The 12,945-nt window shown below is 45.5% G+C and overlaps 1 protein-coding gene across 1 annotated transcript in view; it reads left to right on the top strand.

Annotated features, from left to right (window-relative positions):
- Positions 1-12,945, top strand: part of LRP1B (LDL receptor related protein 1B) — a 1,349,043-nt gene that overhangs the window by 435,350 nt on the left and 900,748 nt on the right. The window contains exon 5 of the mRNA XM_075933312.1: positions 3,966-4,103. Within this exon, the coding sequence (XP_075789427.1) occupies positions 3,966-4,103 (138 nt within the window). The remainder of the gene's footprint in view (positions 1-3,965; positions 4,104-12,945) is intronic.

Raw genomic sequence — 12,945 nt, 5'->3', positions numbered from 1 at the left:
CGTCAGCATTAAATCTTATTGAGCAAGTGGGTGACTGATTGTGAAGTGATTTCAACTCAGCTAATATTTGAGTTCTGTGTAAGCTCTTGTACTTAGTAACAGATAATATAGAGCCAATCCTAGGTTCTTTAGAACAATGAGAACATGCCAGTCAAACTGAATGAATACTGGATTTCCCCAGTAATAACATAAATGGCAATTAATAAATGCAACCTTTCCTCTAATATTAAATGGGAATATTATACATTTATTTTTGTTCCATTTTTTTATTTTATTTTCCCCTTTTACAGTTGATACTTATTGGCTATACCTTTTACAGTGCATATCCAAAAATCTGGAGATTAAATGCAAATGTACTACCTCAATTTGTAGACTCCATGAATATAGATTAGTATTGATACACAGTCTTCATTTTTATTTTAACACAATAAGGGCACATCTACGCTAAAGCATTATTTCAAAATATCTAATTTCGAAATAGTTATTTCAAAATAAGATATTTCGAAATAACGCATGTACACACAAAATACATTTTGAAATAGCATTTGGCTATTTTGAAATAGCACGTACACACTGAATGGATGCTGAATCGCATTAAAGGCTGGATGGAACCAGGTCCGGCAGGGCATCAGGTCAGGAGTTACTCTGCGTGACTGAGGCTATATGATGCCTGTGCTTAAAGGGACCCTCCTGGACAGCTGGTTCTCAGGTTTCCCTGCTTGCTTGCCTACCTCGATGAGGGACAGCAAAGCATTTTGTTTCTGCGTGCTCTGGTTGCCCTCACTTGGGACACCATAGCACTCTGCAACATGGAGCCAGAGCTGACCCTGAGCACTATGGTGCTTCTCGTGGACGCGTTGCTGTGATCCTGGCTGCACTTTCTGTAGGCTGCCATCCGGGAGGCCCATCAGGGGGCTGTCAGTATTCAGGAGGCCCTGCGGGAGAACTTCCACCCTGTGGAGCACTAAGAGCCTCCCTGGTCTGCCTCACTGAGTGCTTGTGCCTCATTCCTCCCTCACATCCTTCCACTTACCCCTCTCTAACTCTTCTTTCTGATGAAAAATAAAATGCATGTATTTTTATGAACACAAACTGTCTTTATTTAACAAAACTGGGGGGGGGGATGAAACTCTGGTGAGACTGGGGAAAGGGGAGGAGAGAGGGTGGGAGAGTAGAGGGGGAAACCTGGGAGGAGGAACCTGGAAGGGAGAAGCAAGGGGAAGAAGGGGGAGGGGAAGCTCAGGTCTCAGGGTTGGGAGTCTCGCCAGACCAACTTGATTGTCATGCAAACCTGCTCCTGGGTTTGCATGTGGCCTTTGGTGGCCAGGCTAGCAGCTATCCTGCTATTGAAAGCCGCGTTATTTCGAAAAAACTTTGATGTGTAGACATATCCTAAGCTGTGTTTTCTATTCTTGCTTCCTCCATTTGGTGTTAGTTGTGCTGATAGGCAAGCTGTAAAAATCAATACAAGAAATAAATTTGCTAGACATGTAGAGCTCGTCGAGACTATGGGGAAGATTTGAAAGAGGATATGCAAATTCTGTGGGAATTTGCATATCTTCTTCTGTTCTCACTTTCAAAAGCGGAGCTTTTTAAAGTGAAAGTAGTTTAGATGTGGCTTTTTCGGCGAACTCCCCCTCGTCAAAAAGCTGCGTAAACCTCATTTTACAGTGGTTAGAGGCCACAATCTCAGCTAAGAATCAGGAAAATGCCATATCACTCCATTAAGGTTACGAGACGTAACTACCCACAATCTTCTGATCTCCCTTTTTCTATCCAATGTTCTGCATGGAGTTGATGGTTGATGTTAGGGTAGAGAAGTCCACCACTACTTTCTCTTCCAGTCAAGGACCTAGGCAAAAGCTTAGGGATGCCCAAACCCATGTCCTCAGGGATGAGGTGTCTTCGGAGGAGAAGGTGAGTGGATGAAACTTTACAGGATGAAATAAAACCTGAACTCTGATCATGAGAGCCATGTTTTTACTAGTAAATTGATGTTTACTAATGTATTGTAAATAATGACTAGCTCATGGCAATAGTGGTACAGTAAAACTCTGATGGTCCGGCATTTGATGGTCCAGCACTCCTGATGGTCCGGCACCATCAGGAACCCGGAAGTGCTCCGGGCAGCCAGACCATTGGAGTGCTCTGCCCCCAGCTTCCCCGATTCAGCTGCTGCTAAAACTGACCAGTGGCTGAATCGGGGAAGCCGAGGGCAGAGCAGCTGGGGCGCTGCCGGGTTGGTCCCGTAGCGCTGCCCCTCTGGGCTGCGGGACTAACCCGGCAGCACCCCAGCTGTCTCCGATTCAGCCGCTGCTGAAACTGATCAGCGGCTGACTCCAGAAAGCCTGAGGCAGAGCTGCTCTACCTCGGGCTTCCTGGAGTCAGCCGCTGATCAGTTTCAGCAGTGGCTGACTTGGTTACACCTGGGGTAGAGCAGCTGGGGTGCTGCCAGGTTGGTCCAGTAGCACAGCTCCTCGTCGCTGTGGGACCAACCCGGCAGCCCCCCAACTGCTCTGCCCCAGGAGTCCTGATTCAACTGCTGAAACTGACCAGCGGCTGACTCCAGAAAGCTGGGGCAGAGCAGCTCTGCTTCGGGCTTCCTGGAGTCAGCCGCTGATCAGTATCAGCAGCAGCTGACTTGGGGACACCTGGGGCAGAGAAGCTGGGGTGCTGTCGGGTTGGTCCAGTAGCGCTGAGGAGCGGCGCTACGGGACCAACCCGGCAGCACCCAAGCTGCTCGGTCCCAGGCGTCCCCAAGAGCAGCTGGGGTGCTGCCGGGTTTGTCTCACCGCGCCAAGGGTCGGCACTACCAGACCAACCCCGCAGCACTCCAGCTGCTCTGCCCCAGGCGTCCCCGATTCAGCCGCTGCTGAAACTGACCAGCAGCTGTGAGTGGATAAATGAGTGGTTGTATCTGTTCTCTAGAGTTCCTTGCAGACTGCTTTCAGCAGATGGAGTTTGGAGTGACCCTGTTGTTATGCTAAACTCGTCAGAACTGTGTCCCAAACAGATCATCAGGGTGATACAAGCGGCCTCCTAACAGCTTCCTCCACTCCAAACATCATTTGTACCCTCCTCCACTTATTTGTTAAACTCTTTCAATGCATTTTAAATTAAATTAGCATGTAAGCTTTTGGGGGCACAAACTGTACCTTACTCAGTGTTTGTACAGTGCTGAGCACTGTGGAGGCCTGTCTAAAGTTGAGGCTCTAGGATCAAGTGCCACTGGAATGTAGTTAATCGTCCCTTCCTACCTCTTTTTGATGACAACATGTAGAGTGATTATTATTAGAGCCCTGTGTAGATACAAAATTTGTATTCACGTCTGCATCTGCAAAAATGAGCTATGGAGATCTGCATTGACATCTGTGGATGAGGACACCCACGGATATAAATCAGATATCCACAGATTTGCAGGACTCTAATTATTACCCAGTGGAAAGAGGAATTCGGATTCCAAAATGTAAATAATTGAATTTCTTCTTATATTTTGTGTGTCTGGGGGTCCCCCCCCCTTTTCAATATGGTTGGTGATATACTAATCCAGGGGAGTGCTAGTGATTTGTTTGTCTTTGGCAGACTCATGTAATATTGCAAATAATAAATAATTTTAAAAATCTCTGCTCAATCCTGAATGTTGGCAAATATGAATTTCACCATTTATAATCTTTAGAGTACACAAACCTCTTATAAAACCATAAGATGTATTATCTTCATTTAATAAAATAATCCTCCTTGAGCAGTTACTTTTCTTTAATTATGCTAATCCTTATTTAAGATTATATAACTCTACTGGTAATGCACTGAAAAGCTGCAGTGTAGACAAGTACATAATATGCCTTTACTAGCCTGAAAATGGAAATATTGTGCAATTACATGACACTAAACAGTGCATTCTTTATTTCTTCATTTTTTTGAGTATAAACAAATGTATATGAATTCTTCTATGCCTATTTTTTTAGGTCCTGAGGAAATAGAATTCAAGTGTCCCCTGAATCATATTACTTGCATCGGTACAAACAGATGTATTCATTTGTTCCAACTCTGCAATGGTGTACATGACTGTTCAGATGGATATGATGAAGGAGTACATTGTCGGGGTAAGTGAATACATTGTGGGAGGAAAACCACCAACTTCATGTTTTTTTAATAATATGCATTTTTATGTCAGAATTCAAAGTCACTCATCAAGCTTCTTCCTGATTGGCCTGGGATGGGGGAGTATGAGAACTAAGACTTCCCCTCCTTCTCTCCCTCCCCCGCCACACCCCCTAGAGAGAAACGCCAGCTATTTTAAAAAAGCTGGCGATACCCTCTAGGCACCTAGCGGGAGGAGACCTCATATGCTCTCCCTGCCCCCAGGCCGATTAGGGTCTGGGGGCTGGGGAGCGCACAAGGTCTCCTCACCGCACAAGAGCATGCAGCAACTAGAGAGACATGCCAGCTGTTTTAGAACAGCTGACGTGTCTCTCTAGCCCAGGCATGGGCAAAAGGGCCCTCTGCAGTGGCCTGCCACTATGGTGGATCCGGCCCACGGCCACCCTGCCGCTTCCTCACCCCCAAGCCAATCAGGGACTAGAAGCAGGGGAGTGCGCAAAGTCTCCTTGCCTCCGCGGCAGCTAGAGAGACACACTGGTTGTTTTAAAACTGCCAGTGTCTCTCTCTAGCCTCTGCACATCCCTGGCAGGGTGGGGAAAGGACGTGAGAGACTTCGCAAGCCCCACTCCCCCAGGTCTTGATTGACCTGGGAGCGCGCAGAGCTCCCTCATCAAAAGTCGTGGCAGCTAGAGATAAAAGCCAGCTGTTTTAAAACATCAGGCATGTCTCTCTAGCTGCTATGCACACTTGCAGGGGTGAGGAGACTTCATGTGCTCTCCTGTTTTTAGACCCCGATTGGCCTGGGGGTGGGAGAGTGGCAGAGCGGCTGCAGGCCAGATCCTCTGTCTTGGCTGGCCTGATCTGGCCCATAGAGTGCCCTTTGGCCACGTCTGCCCTAAAAAGTAGCAATACTGCATCTGTAATATTTTGGGGAGCAGAGAGTGGAAACCTAGCAGAAAATATAGTTTCTCAATGTCACTGGCAAAAGAAATTCTTATCTGTGTTCCCAGTTAATAAATGAAATTGTTAATCTAAAAACATTTTCAGTTCATCAGGAAAGTAATGGAAAAAACTTAAATAGTGTTCTCAAACAATGCCCATGTTCTACAGAAGTGACTGCAGAAGACTGATATGTGTCTTAAGATAACCATATCATCTATCGTCATATGTATACACATACATGTGTCTGTGTACATGCATGTATTTGACGGGCATTCTCTAAACTGATGTACCCTTTCAAAAGATAGGTCTTATCTCTTGGACACTGAAAACCACTCATAATGCACTAAGAACTAATAAAATTCAAGCATTCAATAAATAGAATCATTCAAAATGCTTTCTCTAAATTTTGCATTCTTATGTTAATTCACTATATTAACAACTCAAATGGACATACACAGGGCAGGGTGCTTTCAGTGAGCAAGGAAAAATGTGATTATATCTGCAGTGTGAAATGGGTAATTCATGTGAATTTTGAATAAAATGGTAGTAGGTACAATGTTATTACAAGCACATATGCTTTTTCCCCCGAGGAGCGTAATGCATAAATTCAGAGAATTTTGTGGCAATAGAGAATAAAAATGGTTTTATTATACATGATTATTTTTCAATGTTCTGTGGAGCTAATGGGGTACATTTAGTTTTCTAAAATTCATTCTTCAACTGCTGTACCCTACGTGTATTCCATATGTGGGATATACATGTACTGTACGTACACCATACACTTGAGATCAGAGATCATAAGGGTACATTCAGAATAATTCTTCAGTTTCTTCTTACTGTCTCTTTTATGAATCTGTGTTGAGCTATCCTCACATCCTCTTTATTTCTGTAACCATAACTGTATATCATTTGTTCATATTTTATAGTACTTTATGTATTTAGTATAGCTTAGCTTCTTCTACCCTGGGGACCTTCTTTATCCTTCTTTGGGAGTAGGCCCAATGCCCAGAAGTCCTGGATTTAAAAACTGCCTTTGCGTTTTGTCAATCAGAGTATGTCTACACTACAAAGTTAATTCGAACGAACAGTCGTTAGTTCAAATTAACTTTAATAGCGGCTATACATGCAAACCGCTATTTCAAATTTAAATCGAACTAGCGGAGCAGTTAATTCGAACTAGGTAAACCTTATTCTACGAGGACTAACACCCAGTTCGAATTAAGTAGTTCGAATTAAGGGCTGTGTAGCCACTTAATTCGAACTAGTGAGAGGCTAGCCCTTCCCAGGTTGCCCTGGTGGCCACTCTGGGCACCACCAGGGAAACTTTTCTGCCCCCCTCCTGGCCCTGGAGCACTTAAAGTGGCATGGTCTGGCTACAGTGCTCATGCCAGTTGCAAGCCTGCCAGCACCCAGCCAGCAGACCCTGTACCTGGCACGGCACGAGACTGCCATCCGCTGCCACCCAGCCCTCCGCCTCTTCCCAAGACCAGACTGGCGGCTCCCAGGAGCCTGCCCGGGGCCGCAAGAGGCAGGTGACCGCCTGGTCTAGGGCAGAGATCATGGACCTCATCAAGGTTTGGGGGGAGGCCTTCAACGTCCACGACCTCCACACTAGGCACAGGAATGCGGCTGTCTAGGGCAGGATAGCTGCCAGCCTGGCCACCAAAGGGCACATGCAGACCCAGGAGCACTGAGCTTAGAACATAAGAACATAAGAATGGCCATACTAGGTGAGACCAAAGGTCCATCTAGCCCAGTAGCCTGTCTGCCAACAGCGGCCACCACCAGGTACCCCGGAGGGGATGGACTGAAGACAATGACCAAGCGATTTGTCTCATGCCATCCATCTCCAATCTTCCACAAACAGAGGCCAGGGACACCATTCCTATACCCTGGCTAATAGCACTCCATGGACCCAACCTCCATGAATTTATCTAACTTCTCTTTAAACTCCGTTATAGTTCTAGCCTTCACAGCCTCGTGTGGCAAGGAGTTCCACATGTTGACTATGTGCTGGGTGAAGAAGAACTTTCGCTTATTAGTTTTAAACCTGCTGTCCATTAATTTCATTTGGTGTCCTCTAGTCCTTCTATTATGGGAACTACTGAAGAACTTTTCTTTATTCACCCTCTCCACACCACTCATGCTTTTATCATATCCCCCCTCAGTCTCCTCTTTTCTAAGCTGAAAAGTCCCAATCTCTTTAGCCTTTCTTCATATGGGACCTGTTCCAAACCCCTAATCATTGTAGTTGCCCTTTTCTGAACCCTTTCCAAGGCCAAAATATCTTTTTTGAGGTGAGGAGACCACATCTGTATACAGTACTGAAGATATGGCGTACTGTCATTTTATATTTCCCCTCCTCCTTCTTCCCCTGGCTTCCCCCTTCCAACTCCCTCCTCCCAGGTTTCCCCCTCCCCTCTCCCACCCTCTCTCTTCCCTGCTCCCAGTCTCCCCAGAGGTTAATCCCCCCTTCCCCAGTTTTGTCAAATAAAGAGAGTTTCTATTTTTGAACACACGTGTCCTTTATTTTTTCATCAGGAAGGGAGGCTAGGGAGGGGTATGTGGAGGGAGGTGAGGGAGGAATGCAGCACTAGCCCCCGATGGGGAGGAGTGGGGTGGCTCTGCGGGCTCCTCGGGGTGGAAGCTCTCCTTCAGGGCCCCCTGGATACTGACAACCCCCCGATTGACGCCCCTGGATGGCAGCCTGCGTCAAGTGCAGCCGGGCTGATGGCCGAGTGCTGTGATGTGCCGAGTGTGGGCACTCAGGGCACTCCAAGACAGGACTGTTTTGCTGTCCCTCATCGAGTTAGACAAGCAAGCGGGGAACCCTGAGAACTGTCTGTCCAGGGTGGGGGTCGGGTCCCTTTAAGAACAGCCCTCGGCTAGCCTGAGGCAGCAGCTCCATACTCTAGGTCCTAACCTGATGTACTGCCAGCATTGGTTCCAACCAGCCTTAACTTCGGTTCAGGGTCCACTCAATGTGGACATGCTATTTTGAATTAGCAAAGCGCTAATTCGAATTAGTTTTTAGGTCTAGAAGTAGTAATTCAAATTAGCTTAGTTCGAATTAACTAATTCGAATTAAGTTATTCAAATTAGTGCTGTAGTGTAGACATACCCTCAGTGACAACTGTCAGTGCTGCTTTTACTGGCATGTGGAGGGACATATCTCTGCCAAGTGCAGTATCTGTTACTCCTTTCCATCCCAGATGTATGAGGGACTGGTGATACCATTAAGGATGCATCTCAAGAAGAAAGCCATGAGATCCCACTAAGATCCAAGCAGGAAGGACCCATTTCTACATCAAACACAGTTTTTGAGTGTGTGCTCCAATTTTGGATCAGAGGCCAGACAAGGTAAAATTAAATACCCATTATCTTGGGCTTCTTATGAGAGTAAAAGAAACTCTCTCCGACATACAAAAACATCCCACTCTGTACCTGCTTCCAAAATAAGATATCCCTCCCCAATTCCTTTCAAGTCAGGTGAGTTTTTGCACACAGATCTCAAGTCTTCTTAAGCTTCTCAGCCATGAAGGAAGAGTAGGCAAGAGCAAGTTACACTGGTGCCAACTTTGATGTTTAACACATCACAAAATAGACATCCACCAATACCAGCCAAGAGTTCCAAGGGATGGCCATCTCCCTTTCTAATAGTACCAACCCTGTCCAGTAAGGATGTGCCAACTCTTAAGTCTGTCATGGTACTGGGTCCGAGAGAACCAACAGCCAGGACCCCTCATGCATCAGGATGCACCGAGGTATATTTTACACCAGAGAGATCTTTATCCTTCTGGATTGACAATCTCATCCACTATTTGGTTGACCCCAGACCTAGAGCATTCCCATTTGGAGGCTGTTCGAGCTATTTTTAATCACAGCAGAAAAGATTCTATTGAAAAATATAATGAATGGAAGGAACCAGAAGCAGAACCAGGTGTCAGTCCAGCAGATATTCCCACTATTTTAAACTACCTTCCCCTTCTCAAGATGTCAGGTCTTTCTATTAGCTTGCTGCAGTTCCACCTAGCAACCATCATCCTACCCTGTGGTAGATGGCAATTTTATTTTTATTTAACCAGCTTTCTTAAAGGTTCTTCCAACGACCTTCCCACCACTAGCCCCAATGCTGCAGTGAGACCTCCATTCTTGTACTTTCAACAAGAGCCTCCAATGTCCAACTTGTTTATGAAGATCACTTTTCTGACTGTCATTTTGTCTTCCAAGAAGGTGTCTGACTGGCTATAGACTCTATGTTATATAGAGTATGGTATCCCATCTAGAAGGTAATTTCTGCATTCCTCATAAACCTGTCAAATCAGTTATTGGTATTCTTTCTGAAGCCTCATGCCTGTAGCAAGGAGAGGAGGCTACATTCTCTTAATATCAGTCAAGCATTGATGGTCTACTTGCAAAGAAAGAAACCATTTAGAAATCACCTAGACCATTTGTTGTTTAACAGAGCAAGCACAGAAAGAAGCAATATCTGCTCAATACTCTGCAAGTGGATTTGTCCTTTTCTGTTAAGTGGTGCCTCTCTCTCCCTCTGGCAGGGAGAAGGCCTATTTCACTAGAGCACAGGCAACCTCAGTATCAGCTTCTCAAAAAGCACCTATGCTAGACATTTGTATGATGGCAATGTACGTATGATAGCATCCAAACTTTCACAAATCATGTTTTGTCCAAGCCTCTTCTGCTGATATAGTGCTACAGACATCTATACCTCCTGCATGTTCATGTATCCTTCCTATTAAATATTGCTTGCTAGCCACCTACATGTAGAATACACAAAGGGAAAAGCGCTTGAAAATGAAATGGAGCTAAAACTGGAATTTCTTTGAGATGTGTGGTACTTATCTATCTTCCATTACCTTCTCTCCTTCCCTTCTGCTTTGGATCAAAACTGGATTTATAGTTGAGAAGGAAATGGAGAGTTGTTCTTACACTAAATGCTGAATATGAAGAGATCCAAAGTGCAGTCATACATAAACAGACACTACTTGCATAATTTTGTTGTCTCAGGCTCATGGTATGCAATCACTCACAAAGTTAGTGATATGGGCCACTCATGTCAAAAAACTTCCAGATGCAATTAAGTAATAGACATATAAGGAATGGGTCTATCTGAAAATCACAATGTACAATGGTTCTAAGAATTTGTTTGTCATTTGTCCATTAACCATTTACTATTTTTAAGAGTGTAAAGTATTCAGCTCAGAGGGAATGTGCATGCGTAATCACTCAGAGAAACTGATAGCTTATGCTATGAATGATAAATTATTTCAAAACTAGACTTGGCTATTGTTTTTCTTCAGGGAGGCTTATCAAATTCATTTTTAAAGTAAGGACAGAGCTACCTCCATTTGTGTCTCCTCTGGGCCACTTTTTTTTTTAATTCAGTGAACTGGGAATTTCTCTGCGAAGCAGGTGGCATAAAGATGGCAGAAATGTCTATAAGCCACCGCCCCCTCTCAGGGGATGTCTGCACTTGCACCTTATTTCGAAATTGGGATGCAAATGAAGACATTCAAAATTGCAAATGAAGCCGGTATTTAAATATCCTGTGCTTCATTTTCATAATCGTGTTATGGCGCTATTTCGAAATAAAAGATGCTGTGTAGATGCGGTTATTTCGAGAGAAAACCTTTCTTTCAAAATAACTGGTAAACCTCATTGTATGAGGAATAAGGGTTATTTTGAGAGAAGGGTTTTCTCTCAAAATAACCACATCTACACAGCATCTGTTATTTCGAAATAGAGCTATTTCAAAATAGTGCCATAATGCAATTCTGCAAATGAAGCATAGGATATTTAAATCCCGGCTTCATTTGCGATTTTGAATGTCTTCATTTGTATCCCTATTTCAAAATAGTGTGCAAGTGTAGACATACCACCAGACTCTACCTTTATGTCTATACTGGAAGTAGACCTAGGCAGGGTGTACTGTGCTCCACTGATACCCAGTAAGGGGCTCTTACATGCTGGTGTAAATGACAGCAGCTCTTGTACTCCTTCATCTTATCCTAGCCTCTGATTTTGAGGTGTTTGTTACAGTCAGACTGAAAATACAAATGTCTTTGAGGTTGATCAATCACTTGTTCTTATTCCTTTGACAAGTATCAGTAATGTACTTGCTGCTTTTCAACACTTAGATGATAACAGTGCTTCCCCTTCTAACATACAATAGTTAAGATGCAAAGAGAGGCCCACAGGAAGGACTCACATCGTATTTTTATTGTTGTTGATCATTTTTTAAATTTTCACTCATTAAATTTCTGGACAAAAGTAGCAGAAGTGGGTCTTAACAAGATGAGATTGAGGAAAGGTGTGGGACAATGTAATGAGACCAAGAGATCATCCTATGTATAGGTCAATGCGAAAGAAGGTGCCAAGATGGAATAAAGAAATAATGCAGCTATTGAGACTAGCACTGTTATTGGAACAAAAGCTGTGAATAAAAATGTAAGGGTATGTCTACACTACAAAGTTAGTTCGAACTAACGGACGTTAGTTCGAACTAACTTTCATAGGCGCTACACTAGCGCTCCGCTAGTTCGAATTTGAATCGAACTAGCGGAGCGCTTAGTTTGAACTAGGTAAACCTCATTTTACGAGGACTAACGCCTAGTTCGAACTAGCTAGTTCGAACTAAGGGCTGTGTAGCCCTTTAGTTCGAACTAGTGGGAGGCTAGCCCTCCCCAGGTTTCCCTGGTGGCCACTCTGGCCAACACCAGGGAAACTCTATGCCCCCCTCCCGGCCCCGGACCCCTTAAAGGGGCACGGGCTGGCTACGGTGCCCGTGCCAGGTGCAAGCCTGCCAGCACCCAGCTAGCAGACCCTGCACCTGGCACGGCACAGAGCCACCCACCCGATGCCCCCCAGCCCACCCCCTCTTGCCAGGACCAGGCTGTCGGCTCCCAGGAGCTTGCCCTGGACCGCAAGAGGCGGGCACCTTCCTAGGCTAGTGCGGACATCGTGGACCTCGTCCATGATCTCCGCACTAGGCACAGGAAAGTGGCCGTCTAGGGCAGGAGAGCTGCCAGCCTGGCTACCCAGGAGCAGGTGTGCATGAAAATCAAGAGGGTCCACTGAGACCCCCGACCCTGAGCCCTGAGCTTACAATGGCCGTCCTGGGTCAGACCAAAGGTCCATCTAGCCCAGTAGCCTGTCTGCCGACAGCGGCCAACCCTAGGGACCCTGGAGGGGATGGACCGAAGACAGTGACCAAGCCATTTGTCTCGTGCCATCCCTCTCCAGCCTTCCACAAACTTTGGGCAGGGACACCACTCCTACCCCCTGGATAATACCACTCCATGGACCCAACCTCCATGACTTGATCTCACTTCCCTTTAAACTCTGTTCTAGTTGTAGCCTTCACAGCCTCCTGCAGCAAGGAGTTCCGCAGGTTAACTATTTGCTTTGTGAAGAAGAACAACTTTCTCTTACTAGTTTGAAGCCTGCTACCCATTCCTTTCCTTTGGTGTCCTCTAGTCCTTCTTTATGGGAACTCAGGAAGAACTTTTCTGAATGCACCCTCTCCACCCAACCCCTGCTTTTAGAGACCTCTATCCTGTCCCCCCTCCGTCTCCTCTTTTCTAAGCTGAACAGTCCCAGTCTCTGTAGCCTTTCTTCATCTGGGACCTGTTCCCAACCCCTGATCATGTTAGTTGCCCTCCCTTCTCCCAGCCTTTCTCTTCCCCTCTCCCACCTCCTTTTCCCAGTCTCCCCCAGTTTTGTTCAATAAAGACAGAGTCAATGTTGGAAGAAATGTTATCTTTATTTTGTACATCAATAAGAAGGGGGGCTAGGGAAGGGTAAGTGGAAGGAGGTGAGGGAGGAATGGGGTACGAGCCCCCGATGGGGAGGACTGGGCTGGGTCTGCGGGCTTCTGGGGGTGGA

This window comes from Pelodiscus sinensis, chromosome 7 (assembly GCF_049634645.1).
Source record: "Pelodiscus sinensis isolate JC-2024 chromosome 7, ASM4963464v1, whole genome shotgun sequence".
Lineage (NCBI taxonomy): Eukaryota > Metazoa > Chordata > Testudines > Trionychidae > Pelodiscus > Pelodiscus sinensis.
Note: the sequence above shows the minus strand (reverse complement) of the source record. Positions and strands in the feature narration are given on the sequence as shown.